General features: G+C 38.1%; 2 protein-coding genes across 3 annotated transcripts; one reads left to right on the forward strand and one right to left on the reverse strand.

The window, feature by feature from the left end:
* Positions 1 to 6,334: 6,334 nt before the first annotated feature.
* Positions 6,335 to 8,212, forward strand: LOC122042094 (RING-H2 finger protein ATL46-like). Its single transcript, XM_042602031.1, has 2 exons — positions 6,335 to 6,622; positions 6,876 to 8,212. Exon 2 carries the CDS (start codon positions 6,945 to 6,947, stop codon positions 8,061 to 8,063), a length of 1,119 nt encoding a protein of 372 aa, XP_042457965.1. The 5' UTR covers positions 6,335 to 6,622; positions 6,876 to 6,944; the 3' UTR covers positions 8,064 to 8,212.
* A 220-nt stretch (positions 8,213 to 8,432) lies between these two features.
* LOC122042095 (homeobox-leucine zipper protein HOX16-like) lies at positions 8,433 to 11,852 on the reverse strand. Of its 2 annotated transcripts, none has more exons than XM_042602034.1 (4): positions 11,304 to 11,852; positions 11,086 to 11,195; positions 10,065 to 10,304; positions 8,433 to 9,023 (listed from the first exon to the last, which is right to left on the reverse strand). In XM_042602034.1, the coding sequence occupies exons 1-4, from the start codon at positions 11,395 to 11,397 to the stop codon at positions 8,628 to 8,630; spliced, it is 840 nt and encodes a 279-aa protein (XP_042457968.1). In that variant the 5' UTR covers positions 11,398 to 11,852; the 3' UTR covers positions 8,433 to 8,627. The 2 variants fall into 2 exon arrangements, with proteins under 2 accessions (XP_042457968.1, XP_042457967.1); XM_042602033.1 differs by having other exon boundaries at positions 11,086 to 11,222.
* Between the last annotated feature and the right edge of the window lie 4,996 nt (positions 11,853 to 16,848).

Consider the following 16,848-nt stretch of genomic DNA (forward strand, 5'->3'; position numbering starts at 1 on the left):
ATTTATCTTAGCTCAATGGTCATTATATTGAGCTTGAATAGCCTATCAGATATATAGTCTCTTCCTACAAATATTCCATTCTTAGATAATACAACTCTGTTTAACTCAAAAATAATGAGAAAGTCATTCTTGCTTAACAGTGATCCAGACACTTGATTCTTCTAAATTTTCGAAACATATAACACATTGCTTAACCATTGTAGTGGATCTGAACCCACCAAGTTCAACTCAGAGACCACGGCATAGGGGTCGTCCATTTTTTGTCCCTAGTTCAAGTTGACCTCTTGCTACTTCTTTATTTTTTTGTACGTTAAAGACTTGTGACCTACTCGATCACAGTTAAAGTACTTAGAGAATTTCTTACTTATGCCTCTTCTGGGTCCCATGTTAGAAATCTTGTTGAGTTTTGACTATGCTCAACCATGTTGGCTTTCACAGTAGCTTGAGAGAACAATTTCTTCTCCAAACTCTTGTTGTCTTCTTCAATTTGAAGTCTAACCACAAGTTCTTTCACGTTCATCTCCTTCTACTTATGCTTCAGGTAGTTCTTGAAGTCCTTCCAGCCAGAAGACAACTTCTCAATGATAGCAGTCACCTGGAAGGTTTCACTCAAAACCATCCATTCTCAGTGGATCTCGTCCAAGATCACCTGAAGCTCCTAGACTTGGCTGATTATTATCTTGGAGTCAACCATCTTGTACTCCAGAAATTGAGCCACAATAAATTTTTGGCCCTACATCCTCTGTTTTGTACTTCTTGTTCAAAGACTCCCACATCTCCTTAACCGTTCTCTTCGTACTGTACACAACGTATAGCGACTCAGCAAGGTAGTTGAGGATGTAATTTCGGCAAATGAACTTAGAATGAGTCCATGCCTCTACTGCACTGATGGTATAAATATCAACATCCTCAGCATGCTTAGGAGGGTTTTCAGTCAAGAACCGAGCAAGATTGAGTGTGGTCAAGTAGAAGAGTATCTTCTGTTACCACCTCTTGAAGTTCAATCCAGTGAACTTCTCTAGTCTTTCCCTGTGGTTGATTGACACAGTTCCAATCGAAGCGGAGGGGACCTTCATGTGTTGAGTATGTTGCACCTCAACACTTTATTCTATGGTCATCTCAACAAAATCAAATCTATTTCAAGATTGTTAAACAATCTGCTGGAGATTTTAGGGACAAAATACTAAATTAAAATGACACAAAATCAATTCTAACTTATCTATTGTGAAAACCTGAGCAGCTAATCTTAGGCTGTCGGCGGGGCTAGTTTTGTCAAGCTTCTGGTGGTCATAATCGCAGAGTCAATGGAGTGTGCAGCCAAATCGAGAAAGGAATTCGTCGAGGAAGATGTCGAGGTTTTTGTTCAACGCAGTTTCCTTAAAACAGATTCACTCCACCTTTGGCTGTGCTTCGAGGTTCCCTTGGATCGTCTGTTTCTCAGAATATAATGACAGAACCATGCACACAACCAAACACTGGTTGTTCATGGTAAACTGAGAACACACTTGAGTGTTATTACAAGTAGTTCAGCCGAGCGGATGTACGACTGAGAGAAAAGAATCATGGAACGACGATGGAGGAATTCTTTTGCTATTGCTCTCGCTTTCGCTTTCGCTTTCGCTTTCACTTATCGTCTGCTACTATCTCCTTTGCTCAAGATCTAGCCTTCTTATATAAGAGCTTTCACCTTGCTTGTAATAAATGACCAAATTATGATCATTTAATGCTAGATTTAATATCGCCATTAATTGGTTTAATGTCTTTATTAATGTCGAGACGTTACAGAATCATTATTAATGAGTTTAATATCGTCATTAATGCTGAGACATTACAAAATCACAATTAATGAGTTTAATGTTGCCATTAATGTTGAGACGTTATGGAATCGTCATTAATTTCATATTAATGCTTCCGTTACACTCTTGAGCATGTAGCAAAAAAGAAATTCAGGTGGTAAAATGTTGGCTCATTCTTTTGGATAAATTTTACGTCAATTGGTCTGGAATTCGACATGCGCAGGTCATACTCACACATGAGTCAACTTGGTTCGGTGCAAATTTGGGCCTTTGCACTCCCCTGCGCACCCACGCGTGAGAGAGAGTCTCTACCCATGCATATATCTACGGCATCAATACATGTGTTATAATTTAAACCAACAATAAAGTCAAGAGACTCCCAATGTGGGTCTAAAAATCTATGTACAATAGAGTCTCTTCTTCTCCATGCTCTTTATTCTATTCATATTTCGAACATATGGTACGGTGAGCTATTGGATTTGAGTCGATTTCTTGAGCGCTAGCATCTAAAGTAGAGTGTCATTGGTTCATAGACCTAATTCCCGATCACTTCTTGACTGCGACTTTAATTCCCGAGCCCTACAAGACTTTAAACCCTATTCTTCAGCATTGTAAGACTTTGAACCCGATCTCTTGAGTGCCCTATAATTTCAAACCCAATATCCTGAATATTGTACAACTTTGACTCTGATTCCGGAGCCCTGGAATACTTCAAACTCGATCTCTCGAACACTGTAAGGTAGCATTTGGTTCTCCCCTAGGAATCGGAATGTGAATGAGAATCATAGTATTATGAAATAAGAATGAGTATGAACATGAATATCACTCTTAAAAAATAATATTTGGTAGTTGAATATTTTCTACCAGAATGAACCTAAATTTCTTTTTTTACCCTTAGAGGAAAATAAAAGGAAAAAATTAAATGTAAGAGAAAGTTGAATGTAAGAGAAAAATATGATGAGAGAAAAAATGTGATGGAAAAAAAAAGAGAAAGTGTGATGAAAGAAAATGATGAGAGAGTGTGTGATGGGAGAGATTAAGGAGAGAGAAAATATAATGAGAAAAAATAATGAGAGAGAAAATGTGATGAGAAAAAATGAGGAAAGAGTGTGTAATGGGAGAAAAATTGTGATGAGAGAGAAAGTGTTATGAGAATGAATGAAGAGGGAGAAAGTGTGATAAGAGAAAATGAGGAGAGAATGTGTGATGGGAGAGGATACGTGGTAAGAGAGAAAATAGTAGAGAAAGTATAATGAGAGAGAATGAGGAGAGAAAAAATATGATAAGAAATAAAGTATGGTGAGAGAAAAAGTTTGATGAAAAAATAAGGAGAGAGAAAGTATGGTGGCAAAAGGCGATACGCTCGCCCCCAGCGCCCTGCCAACCCGTTCCAGGGCCAACACGGAGGAGGTAAATCACGGACGGCTACTAGCCTTTGGAATAATGAGACAAAGCAAGGAGAGAGAAAGTATGATGAAAGAGAACAAAGAGAGTGAAAAAGTGATATAAAACAAAAATTGAACAAATATATTAAGGATATTTTCGTCTAAAACTTAATTCTCATTCTCATTTATATCAAAACCCAAGGGAGGAGGTGAGTTTCACCAATATTTATTTTTTGGAATTTCATTCCAAAATCTTGATTACATTCTCATAACTAAACATAAGATTTAGGAATGAATCCAATTCTCTATTCCCATACCCATATACCAAACGCCACATAAGACTTTGACTCTGATTCCCAAGCTTTGTAACTCCAATCCGATCTCCCAAGTGCCATAAAACTCCAATACAATTTCTCAAACACTGTACAACTCCGACTCTGTTTCCTGAGTGCTACCTTATAAGGTCCAAATACCAAATCCAATCTCTGAGGTTTAACCCAGCCGGTCCATTATCCTTAATCGAAGATTACTTCGGAGTATCATAGATGTTTAAGGATCAAGAACTCAAGCTTCATCTGATAATCAACATTGTTGTGACTAGCTATGAATTGAAACTAATTTTTAGGATATGTTTGGTTCAAGTTATCATGTATAATCTTGGTTATGTGATTACCAAGTAATCACATAACCAAGATTATGGGGAATAAAACATAACCAAATGTTCTTTGGTTCAACTTAGGTAATGCAACAAAAATTTATTTGTTTGAAGGTTTTAATGAATAATATAGTTTAATATTTTACTATATTACCTTTAGTTACAAAACCAACCATATATTATTATTATTATTATTATTATTAAACTCTATGTTTTTTTTATTTTTATTTTTTACGTTTTCTTTATTTTTATGTGTTTTTTTTAAAATTTTTTATTTTTTTTATTTATTTTTTTATTTCTTCAGTTTTTTTGTTTTTTGTTTTTTTATTTTTTTTAAAAAAAAATTAAAGTTTTTTTACTTTTTTTTATTTTTTTAATGTTTTTTAATATTTTTTTGTTTTTAAATTTTTTATATATTTTTCCTTTTTTTTAATATATATTTTAAATTTTTTAATGTTTTTTTATTACTTTTTACGTTTTTTTATCTTTTTAAAATTTTTTTACTTTTTCCTTTTTTCCTATTTTTTATGTTTTTTATTTTTTCTCCATTTTTAATTATTTTTTTAATGTTTTTCTATTTTTATATATTTTTTAAAGTTTTTTATTTTATTTTATTTATTTATTTCTTTATATTTTTTTTATCACATTTTTCTCTTATTCGAGGGTATTTTGGGTAAAAAAATTTCGTTAACCCCGGAATCAAGAAAAATCTCAATTTTCCAAGGTTTTCCGATTCCGAGTTACATGCCCTTTTTACTTACGTGTCAGGCATGAAACATTATTCGGAAATCATCGATTATCTAAACCAAATAAGATTTTCATTGATAACCTTGGATGAATGATTAAGATTATCAAAGATAACTCTGAACCAAACACACCCTTAAATTCTAGAGTCTTTTACTTTCAATTTGTTTATCAGGATTTTTGGTCTCTTCGAAGGAACACTTTTAGTTTACTAAGTTCTATGTGCTGTAGTTTTGCTCGACTTCACCAATGGCTCTAAAAGCACCTGACGCTTAGAAAAGATGTAGAAGCAAGGGGGATCATATCAGCTGTGGAGAGCTATCAATAAATAATTATTGAGTAAGAATCTCTAGCGATAATTGACTGAGAATCCTGCTGATATCACTCCTAATAGGGAAATTTTTCATTCTGTCATTTCGTTTCTTAATCATTAGCATTAAAAAAAAACTTTAAGATCATCATTCTGCTGGAGAATTCTCAAATACAGATTGACAATCACAACTCACTCTCACTACAGCTCAATGATTGTGTTAGTGTTAACGATGAACTGGATTGCTGCTCCCCTGGCCCTACAAATTCCTGCACATTAATATATAGGTTGGTGAGAGATTCCATCCCATAATTGTCTGCAGTGGCAGTCCACAGGCACTGACTTCAGCTACGGTCTATTGAATTCGACTATGAATTTTGGATTGTTTAGAACGCTTCATGGGTAAATAATGTATTTGGATCATTTAGCATTTCTCAAAATTTGTGATATTAGATGTTAAGTGATGATTTTTTTTTAAAAAAAAAAGACCGAACCAATTTTTGAATTGAATTCCAACTAAATCCATTGGGTAGACATGGAAATAAGGATAATTTGATGAATTTCTAGTTATCCTGGTTAGATAGGTCCTAGGTTTTTTTTTTAGGTTTCTTTTAATACTGTTATTTAGTTTCGTCGAGTTGGACACCTTTCGGCGTGTGAAAAATTACACCCTGGGGTGTTCATTTTTGTTACATCAAATAAGTTTTTTAATCATATTATGAGTTTTTTTTCCAATTTATATTAGTTAAAGGAGGCAAATAAATTAATAGTAAAAAAATGCTCTGGAAAGGCAAAAAGATAAAGATAAAGAAGGAGAAAAAGATAGTCTAGTGTATAAAGTTTATGCCAATATGGAGTCTCAGTGAATAATTTATTATATGTATTTTAATCTTATATTGTGAGAAATTATTTCTGTAATTCGAATCCGTGATCACAAAATAATGATGTCATGATTTCATAAGGAAGAAGAGAAAGAAACATAGAAAAAGAAAAGTAATTCTGTATCTATCTATCACGACCGGCTAAGCGAGCTCGAGTTCACAATTATGTAGCTGGCCGCTAGCTCGTGGTGTCACAGTCACTGCAAGGTAATGGGCTCATCGTGAACTCATGGCTGCCAAATTTTTAGGGTTCGAAATTGGAATTTGCAATTGAAGTTTTTTTTTGTTAACCTAGGTGGACGTCTTTATAGATCGGCCATCCGTAAATTCGGAAAGTACAGGGGGTCCAGCATCACCGGTGGCAATTGGAGTTCTTTGTTCTTATAGTTGGAATTTGTTAAGAGATAAGTTCATTTTGCAAAATGTAAACAAAAAGAGAGACAAAATTGATGATCGAGCATGTTATCAAAATAGTCCCTTGATAACGATAAATAAATTTTGTGGGGCCTCACATGCCATTTTCAAACTGTGCAGGAAGAATTTGGAAAATGCCACTGAGAGACAGCTGTTCTTCTCTGAATCCCGAAAAACAACCGGTGGAGATCGACGCGACGCGACGCGACGCGAGCAGAGCAGCAGAAGACAATCTGCAACCCTAAGCAAATCTGTTTCTTCCACCGCGTGATGCAGAAGAAGCCAATCTGGAGGTTACTCTCGCATCAAAGTTTGGTCCTTTGCCTCCCCAGATCTCGCCCTCTTCGCTGAGTTGCTGCAGCGATAGTTTGAACGTTTTTCTCCTGGAGTAGCAGCGAGGGTTCTTCGGATACCGTGACTGGATCTGACCTCGAAAGGTTCGAAAGTGCTTAATCTTTCTTCCTTTGTTTACTTCCCGCATCATTTCCAATTTTTTTTTTCTTCCTTTCGTTCGATTGGGCCTTGGTTTGGATTTCGCTACTTTACGACAAACTACTGCCTTTTTCTTTCCCAGATTCTTGCCTTCGTGCCATTCCTTTCGGTGCTAGCCTTTTTTGAAGTGTTTCTTTCCTAATTTTTTAATTTGGTTATTGGACTTTTTGTTTACGAATTGCCTTCTGATTTCAATAGGTTATGATCTTTCTAGTCTCGAGGAAGTGGTGAAATGACTTGGATTTGGTCCAAGATTGGGGAAGGAGAATGCCTGTCTCCTATAGATCAATAAGAGCTCCTGATCTCATCTCTGAGGCCAAGAACCAATCTTCGCATAATTTCAGTACCTTTCTGAGAGATTCACTGCCAGTTGCATCATCGGACTCCTCACCGGCACCATCTTCACCGGGCAGTAGGATAAGCCCAGTACTCCTCTTCATCATAGTCATTGTTGCTCTTGTAGTCTTCATTGCTGGTCTTCTCCACCTACTGTTGAAATTCGTCATCAAGAAGCACTCTTTTCCCAGCTCCTTCCAGCACTCGAGCGGCCAACCAGACGCTGCAGAAGTCGCTGGATCCGATGCACTCCAACGGCAGCTTCGGCAACTCTTCCACCTCCATGACTCAGGCCTTGACCAGACTTACATTGATGCACTGCCAGTCTTTTTCTACAGGGAGATCATTGGATCCAAGGAGCCATTTGATTGTGCCGTCTGCCTCTGTGAATTTGCTCAGGAAGACAAGCTCAGGCTTTTGCCGACGTGTGGCCATGCTTTCCACATCAATTGCATAGACACATGGCTACTTTCTAATTCTACTTGCCCTCTGTGCCGAGGGGCACTCTTCGTGCCCGGCCTCCCGATTGAAAATCCAATTTTCGATTTTGAGTTGCCAGGGGAAGAGGATGAATTTCCACAAGAATCAGAAGCCCCTGAAACTAACATGGAAAAGAGAGTGTTTTCAGTGAGGCTAGGAAAATTCAAGAACTTTGGCACTAGAGGTGTTGTTGATGGTGGCGGCGGCATTGCTGCTGGCGTTGTAGGAAGGGAGGAAGGAGAGACTAGCAATAATGCTACAAGGAGGTGCTTTTCCATGGGCTCTTATCAATATGTTGTCGCTGCGACGAATCTCCAAGTTTCTCTAAACAGTGTTCATGTCACGAATGGCTACGCAAAGGGAACCAGGCGACTGAATGAGAATCATACAAACACGAATGTCACGAAGGTTTTAGAGAGGAATAAACTGGGTTTAGGAAGTAGAGGTGAGAGTTTCTCAGAGTCAAAAATCTGGCAGTGGACTAACAATAAAGGAAAACTCCCAGTGTCTTTGGATAGTAGTTCGCCTGGTGGGTACTTGTCATGGATTAGAAGTAGTAGGGATACATGAACTTCATATGTCTGTTATATTTCTTTCTGTTGGCAAATTTAGTTGATGTGCCAAATCCATATCAGATGCTGGATTTTGATTTCAATCCTTTTGTTTTGAATGTGGTTTCACTAATTCTCAAGAGAAGAAAGTATGCCTTTGTTCCTTCAGATTCTCTGTGACAACTAATTGATGAATCATCTTACATCATACTTGGTCATAGACTATGCTTCATTAATTTATTAAAACGATTAACTCAAATTGTCAAGGCATGCTAAACCTGATTATGATTCATTTAGTGGACTCTAAATACTCATGATAATACTTATGATATGGATAATTTGATTTGATAAAAGAACAAAGATTATGATCAAGATGGACAACAATCAGTGAGTAACAGTGGCAAAGTAACCTTCTTAGGACAAATGTTCAACACAAACGAGCCATTGAGGTCTTATGCACTCGGTAGCATGCAGTCCAAACATATAATGATCCCCACGCATTGTACAACAAGTATTATTACACACGTACAACAACACAGATCAACTCATCGACACTAATCATGACTGAATACGATCGTATTTCCTAGTGGAAGAAAATGCTTTCCACACAACCCAGCCATTCATCCAACTGCACATCTTGCTGTTGCAGTTGCTGACGATTTGTAAAGACGCTGTTGGGATAATAGCTGCAGCCCTCATTGCTAATGTCGTCCTCAGAATGGGTGCCAGCGTCTGATGGTCCAACAGGGTGGCCACTTTCCGGGAGCAAGGACTCCTCCACAGGGAGATGAGGCTCTCCGATGGCTGTCACCGCTGCGTGTGCACCACTTCCCGTGCTCAGAAGGTCGTCCACCTTCTTCTGGAAATTCAGGGCCATCGGATCAGCACCCAATGCTGCCTGATCATCTGGCGACAGAACGGTGACTCCAGATGCCCCTTGCTGATCATTTGCTTGCAACTTTTCCAGTAGAAAGCTCACCTGCAAGTTATGTGAGATGAATAATGTCCATATGTTATCAAACTTCCTTTTTGGTAGTTCGACTAATTATTGGAAGCATAATTAACTGAATTGAGAGTAGACTTTTATCAATTTGAATTGAGAGGATATGGAGCACATCCTCTTGTCGGTCCCTTACAGAGAGGTGATATTTCAACAAGATTGATGGGAGTCCCGTTAAATAGATCAAAAAGTCATCCTAAATCCAAAGCAAGATAGAGCTCTGCTCAATCAAGCAATGAGGAAAAGATAGGTTTTTTTTTTTTTTTTTTGCCTGGTGTCCAGATCAGCAGTTGGAATGTCGTTTTAGACAAAAATCGAGCACCAAGGATTTTTGTCTCTAACTGATGATCAACAGTGGTGAAGCTAGAATCAGACCATCAAGAATAGATCCAAGGATTCCTCTTAGGGTGACAAAGACATTCAGCTAACATGACTCATTAAATAAAGAAGAACGAAGTGCCAGCCATGCCTTTTGGGTTATTAATTCAGTAATATGACAAGCCTGACTTTTTTCTATTTTCAAATACAGTGTCAACAGAATAAATTATCATCACTAGATGATAAGTTCTGACCTTGACTAAATCCTAGATGTTTTAGTAACCTAATATGGTGATGAGTCCTACTGTTTCTAAATTTCATATGTGTTGCCGTGTATATACAGCACGTTGAGCGGAGCAACCAATCAGCTGACGAGGTATCCATTTGTGACCTACTAAAAAAGATAAAACAGTATCTAAGTTGACAAAATAAGGCTATTACGGTCATTTTACAGCCACTGTGGATGGTGATGAATATGCCTAAAAGACCAGATGATACAAGCCGTAGTTCTTCTCAATACAAAACTAACCCAGCAAACGAAAGATGTATGATTTGATTTGTGATCACTATACTGGTTTGACCTTGTCTCTCATGAATTTACAAAAAAAATTTACAATCTAAGTAAACATGTTAACAAGTTGTAAATTATAAGCTGAATGAACTGAAACAGATGCCACAGAGAGAGAAAGAGGAATAATTCACCTGACAACGCAAGCGTTCGTTGTCCTTGCGAACGGCATCATGGTCGAGGACGAGCGCATCATAAGAGGCCTTCAGACAATCGTAGTCATTCTCCACCTGCTTGTTCTTCCACCGAGCACGACGGTTCTGGAACCACACCGCCACCTGCCTCGGTTGTAGCCCTAATTTCTTAGCAAGCTCGCTCTTGCGCTCCGGCTCCAGCTTGTTCTCCTCCTCAAAGCTCCGCTCCAACATGCATATCTATTTGTTAATTAAAAACAATATTACTCTCGATCGGTGTTCAAGCAAAACTAATTTTTATAGCCTAATTTAAACTTTAAAGTAAAAGTAATTAATTCCGCCATATCTTCGCAATCAGACATCCAAAACAATTTCCCAGTCTCATAAAAATTATATTTTTGTACAAGAAAATCACTTGCTCCATCAATTTCAGAGAAGAAGACCCCATAGTTTGTATTCAGTTCCAATTTGATATAAATTAACGCAGACAGCTTTGTTTCAGATTGTGAAAAACTCATACTAATAGAACCACTTCAATTAATTAAAATTGAAATTGAAATTGAAATTGAAATTTCAGAGGTGGGGACAAGCAAAGCCCTATAGTATTTCTTTTACATTTTTTTCTCTTTCACAAATTAAGTAACATTGAAAGCTCGAGCAAACAAGGAAAATCAGCAACGAATTTCAAACAATTGAGGTTTATTATATAATTTTATTTGAAAGAAATTAACTTTCTATATGGTAACAAGGAACTAAGCTCCAATAAACTTTACTCAAAAGTAACGTTTTTCTAGTTTCTTGTTTACTCGACAAACAATAGTCTCGATTATTTTGCCCTCTTCCTCTCTATCGATGGCTAAATGACAACGGAAACCCGAAAAACTTTTGGTGCAAAGTACATAAAGCAGATTCAGGAATGCAAAGATATATACTCATGGGCCGCCACATGTTGGGCCCACAGTGACAACCAATGACAAGGCAGTTAGGTACAATGATACAGGTTTGTTTGCTTCGTTCATACCTGCTCCGAAGTGAGGCGGCGCTTCTTCTCCGGCAGGAGCTCCTCGTAATACTCCTCGTAGATCTCGTCCTGTGACGTGAAAAACCGTGGTCTCTTGCTGGCATCGTGCCCTGCGCCCATCACCACCGATTTCACCCCTTGTGATTCCAACATAATATGCTGATAAACCATAAATTGGAACCCCAATCCAAAAATCAACAAGAGGTCATAACCAGTACCTGAAAAGACCGAGCTCGGACTGCTCAAGAAGATCAAGCGGCCGCGGGAGGTGGAAGAGGAAGACGAATCGAAGATCAGACGGCGGGAACTCATTTTCTTACCTTGAATCAGGAGCGATCGGCCGTCTATTTACACTTCTCCCTCAGTTCTCGATCTATCGGCGATCGAACGAAAGGGGATCTAGATCGATTTAGAAGAAGAAGGAGAAGAAGGCGATCAAACAGATGGTCTTATGACGGAAGAAGCTGGTACTCCACAGAAGACGCGTCGAAGTCTTGATCGGGTAGAGAGAAAACCCCATCAACAACTAGGGCTTTGCAAGACGCTCGCAAGAACAACGACGAAGAAAGAAACGAGACTTCACCACCACTTCCTTCCGGCGGAGACCCGCCGGAGAACGACTCAGTTCCCGGAGAAAGAGGGTGAGCACGATGGATCTCGAAGGAGTGAGATTTACAGGAGGCTTCACCGCCGGATCTGGAGATTCCGGTGAGATTTCTGCGAAATTGAGGCTTATTTTGCCCTCTCTCAGTAAAGAGTTCGGGCTAAGAAAGGGGCGGGTTTTTTTATACAGAGGAAGTTGGAAGCGCTACGACGGAATCGCACGCGAGCGTGTGCGCTATACGGCGTCACCGCAACGCCGTTAATATGTGATAACGACCACCTATCAGGGAGAAGAACGGCGGAGTTGGAGAGACGGCGCCGTCCGCCGTCGGGAATGAGAATCGGAACGACTTATGAATAACGGGGCCGATACGTAAACCTATATATCGCAACGAAACTTCTTTTGTAACAGTTGGACAGATCGTGCGAGGCGACAATGAAATCTGGCACGACCAATAGGACCGGACTTTGCGACGATATGTGAAATCTTTTGAAATTAATCAAATGGAAATGGACATAAGATAAGACAACTAATTTAATCCATCAAGAAAGCCTTCCTCATCGACTTAAATGGATCTTAAATGGACACTTCATCGTATAATATGTTTTATTTCAATATTGATATAGCAGCTACGGCTAATTAAAATAGCATATATAGCTACAAAATAATTATTACAATATTGTGTTTTATGTATTACACCAATTACAATTAATTGCTATAATATATAATAAATATAAATACTGCTACTTTATCGTTATCATAATTATTTTAAAATGATGTAATCATTTATATCAATTTAAAATAATTTTAATGCAATTTAAATAATATAATAATATTTAGGACTTAAATTTTAGAGTATAAAATTCAACAACTATGTAGAATTACTTAAGATAGTTATTATAGTTGATTTTAATGAAGTTTAAGTAATTTGGACCGACAAAGAGTATTATAATAAATAGTTAACTTTTATATATAGTAATTTTAATTAAATTAAAATAGTCAATTTTTTAATAAATAGTCAAACGTGGAACGTCCTTTTTAATTTTTACTCAAATTCTATTATGTCCATTTATGTGTGTACCAGGACGAGCGAAAGAAGTTGCAAAGAATCTTCTTTTCACTGAAGTAAACAAAAGGAATATGGGTGTCAACTCACTGTTTTGGGGACATTCTTCCTCCAAATTCTTTCCTCACTCAGTCTTTCAAAGTAAACATTTATTCTCGGTTTTTGGGATTACTTTATACTTTTCTTTTGCTCTAGTATAGATTTGCTATGTTATTTTTTTTTAAAAAAAATAAAACTATTATGTAATCATGAAAAAGCTAATTATTTTATCTAACATTTTTAATGGGAAAATTTTAACAACAAATTCAATACCTTAAGTTAGTTCTTGAACGATGAAAGTCACATGGGTGTCACATTCTTGACATTTCATTGGCCATCACAAACTAATTAAAATTCTTTTTTTTTATCATTAGTTTTTAAAAATATAATAAATCGCAAGTCAGCAGTAGGAGGTTTTTTTTTCCTTTAGTTATTTGTTAAACAAATATTCTGCTAATTAATTGGGGATATATTAGTTTATTAACTGTCTTAATTAAGCTAATCTTGTCACATTATTTTTAACAAATCCAATGATTAATTTTGCTGTATTTGCCGTGTTCATTTTTTTCTTAAAAAAGGAATTAGCTTGCTAAGCTTTAATAAAATAATTAAATCAATTTGGCGTTGGATCTAGCGCAACGATGTCAGAATATTGACAAAATCTTTTGTTGTATTTGATTTATAGTTGGATAGATTATTAAACAGCCTGCAGTTCCACCACTACGCATGCTCTCTCTTTGTCTATATCTGTGCCCCGGGCTAGGATGTCTTTAGATTGTTATTTAGTTATTTGTAGTTTGATTTTTAGTTATCTTATTTTAAATTTATAAGATTTTTTTTTAAATGGGTGTGTAATTAAAGGATGATGTACTTCTTGATCGTCCACTGTGAGTATTTTTTGATTTATTTTAGTGTCCGATGAAAAAATTCTGTGGAACTGGATCGATATATCATGCTAGGACTAATTAATTGTGCTAACTGTATTTATCATTTTCTTTATCTCATATATGTCCTTGGATGAGTTAGTTATCGCACGATAAATTTATAGAATTGAGTAAGGATCAAATCCTGATAAAATCAATAAATTATTTTCCCATATTTCCTGATTTACCGTTAGGACTGTAAATGAACCAAGTGTTCGTGAACAAGCTTGGTGTTCGGCTTGGTAAGAACTTGTTTATGTTCGTTCAATATACATTAGATTAATTAAACAAACAAGCTTGAATAGCTCGTTAAGCTTGTTGGAAAAACTTGAATGGAAATACGACGTGTGTGTTTCAGTCCCACAAAGAAAGTGAAGCCTTCCGGCTGATTCGGAACAAAGGGGATGAAAATCCAGGGCCCGAATGAAATCAACCCGAAGGGTCATTTTGTGAACCTCATTATTTGTAATATCAGTCAGACAACTTGTTGACCAGCATACAAGACAAGGAAAGTCGCCAGCTTACCTGCACGCCACGTGACAGCTTGCCTGCTCGCCACGTGGCAAGCTTGCAAGCAAGCCACAACACGTGGCAAACTTGCAAGCAAGCCACGTTGTGGCTTGCTGACATTTTTGGCAAGCATGCAAGCCACAACGTGGCTTGCTCGTTGTGCTTGCAACGAGTTTGCAAGCAGATCAAAAGGCCACAGAGGTCTATATAAGACCTTGAGCAGAGAAGCAAAAGGCAGAGAGAAAAAGAAAGAAAAAAGAGAGAAAAAACTCAAGTGATGTGAACTTTGTCCTCCTTGAATCCCCATGTTTCTTTCCCTTCTGTTGTGCACTTCTTTTGCTCAACAGACATCGTGATAGTTTTCGGATCTAGTTCAGATCGTTACGACAACCAGTGCTCGGCTGTGCTCGTGATTTTGCCGTTTTATCCTGAGAAACAGACGTCCACCTAATCCTCTGAGCACCACGGAGGGGCCGAATCTGTTTTAAGGAGACAGCGCTCTGCTGGACTCGGCATCCACTCTGAGTTCGTGTTGCAGCTCTCGACATCCTGTTAGCAACTCTTAGCACAACGTGGCGCCGCTCGACAACTCACGGTGTTCGCGACTCATCTACTCGGTGCGTGGCTCAGCTCGCTAAAGTTGACAGTTTGAGATTATCTGCACAAACCTACTTGATTGTAAGTTCTTGTGACTCTGGTACGCACTCAGAAGCGTGGAAAAGAGCTTCTGAGAAGATCACACAGATTGTAACGGGTTTACTCCCAACAAAACTTAAAACAGATTCGTTCTGTTACCATGGCGGCAGAAAATGTTGAGATGCAACAGGCTCAACATGTGCCGGCCTCCTCCGCCCCGATTGGGAATGTGCCAATCAATCATGGGGAAAAGCCAGAGAAATTCACAGGAGTGAATTTCAAGCGGTGGCAGCAGAAGATGTTCTTCTACTTAACCACACTAGGCCTGGCACGTATCTTGACCGAGGAAACTCCCAAGGTTGTTAAGGGTGTAGATGAGGTGAACACACTCCTTCTGATCGACAAATGGAACGATTCTGAGTTCCTCTGTCGAAACTACATCCTTAACAATCTTGCTGACTCACTCTATCTTTTGTATTGTGAGATGAAAATGGCAAAGGAACTGTGGGAATCTCTGGACAAGAAATATAAATCGGAGGATGCTGGGGCAAAAAAAGTTTATTGTTGGTCGTTTCCTGGACTATAAGATGAGTGACTCGAAGTCTGTAATCAGTCAAGTCCAGGAGCTTCAAGTACTCTTACAAGAAATTCACTCAGAAGGTATGACTCTGAGTGAAACCTTCCAAGTGGCAGCTATCATCGAAAAGCTACCAACTGGCTGGAAGGACTTTAAGAATTATCTGAAGCACAAGCGGAAGGAAATGAACCTGGAGGAACTTGTTGTTCGCCTTCGTATAGAAGAAGACAACAAGAATTCGGAGAGAAAATTGTTCTCTCAAGCTACTGTAAAAGCCAATGTTATTGAGCACGGACAAAGCTCAAAACGGAAGCATCCAAAATCTTCCACGACGCAACCCAAAGGACAAAACATGAAAAAGAAGTTCTTAGGGAAATGCTACAATTGTGATCGTATAGGTCACAAGGCTTCAGACTGTAAAAGGCCAAAGAAGAAAAAGCCTAAGACCAACCTGGCAGGTGAATAGGATATGGATCTCTGCACCGTGATCTCTGAGGTGAACCTAATAGGTTCCAATCCTCGGCAATGGTGGATCGATACTGAAGCCACCAGACATGTGTGCTGCAGCAAGGAGCTACTTCACAACTTCGAAGAAGTCACTGGAGATAAACTGTTCATGGGAAACTCAGCAACCTCGGACATAATGGGCCAAGCAAAGGTGATGCTGAAGATGACCTCGGGCAAGGATCTCACTCTGAACAATGTGTTGTATGTTCCGAAGATTCGAAAGAATCTAGTATCCGGATCACTGTTAAGCAAGCATGGCTTTCGCATTGTCTTTGAGTCAGACAGAGTTGTACTGTCCAAGAACGGAGTGTTTATAGGAAGGGGCTATGTATCTGATGGGATGTTTAAGCTCAATGTAATAGTCATTAGGCCCAAGATAAATAAAAATGAAAGCTCTTCCACTTATATGCTTGAGTCTTCGTGTTTGTGGCATGGTAGACTAGGATATGTTAACTACGATGTATTACGTAGATTAATAAACATGCAAAACATACCTACATTCCACCTTGACCCAAAACACAAGTGTGAGATTTGTGTTGAAGCAAAAATGACAAGGTCATCCTTTCAACATATTGAAAGAAGTAATGAACCACTTAACCTAATCCACACTGATGTGTGCGACCTAAAAGGTATGCCAACACGTGGTGGTAATAAATATTTCATCACTTTTATAGATGATAACACAAAATACTGTTTTGTGTATCTTCTCAAAAGTAAGAATGAAGCTATAGAGAAATTCGCTCTCTATATAAATGAAGTTGAAAACCAACGTAATAGAAAGATTAAAATGGTTCGAAGTGACCGAGGCGGTGAATATGTATCACCATTCGTTGAGTTGTGTGCTGAACATGAGATCAGACACGAAACAACAGCTCCTTATACTCCTCAGCAAAATGGAGTT

Source organism: Zingiber officinale, chromosome 2A (genome assembly GCF_018446385.1).
Source record: "Zingiber officinale cultivar Zhangliang chromosome 2A, Zo_v1.1, whole genome shotgun sequence".
NCBI classification, from domain to species: Eukaryota; Viridiplantae; Streptophyta; class Magnoliopsida; order Zingiberales; family Zingiberaceae; genus Zingiber; species Zingiber officinale.

Coding starts and splice junctions, on each gene's coding strand:
- LOC122042094 (XM_042602031.1), top strand. CDS start 6,945: ATGCCTGTCTCCTATAGATCAATAAGAGCTCCTGATCTCATCTCTGAG.
- LOC122042095 (XM_042602033.1), bottom strand. CDS start 11,397: ATGAGTTCCCGCCGTCTGATCTTCGATTCGTCTTCCTCTTCCACCTCC. Junction 11,223..11,303: donor TCCGAGCTCGGTCTTTTCAG/GTACTGGTTATG, acceptor TGGAATCACAAG/GGGTGAAATCGGTGGTGATG. Junction 9,024..10,064: donor ACGAACGCTTGCGTTGTCAG/GTGAATTATTCC, acceptor CATAACTTGCAG/GTGAGCTTTCTACTGGAAAA.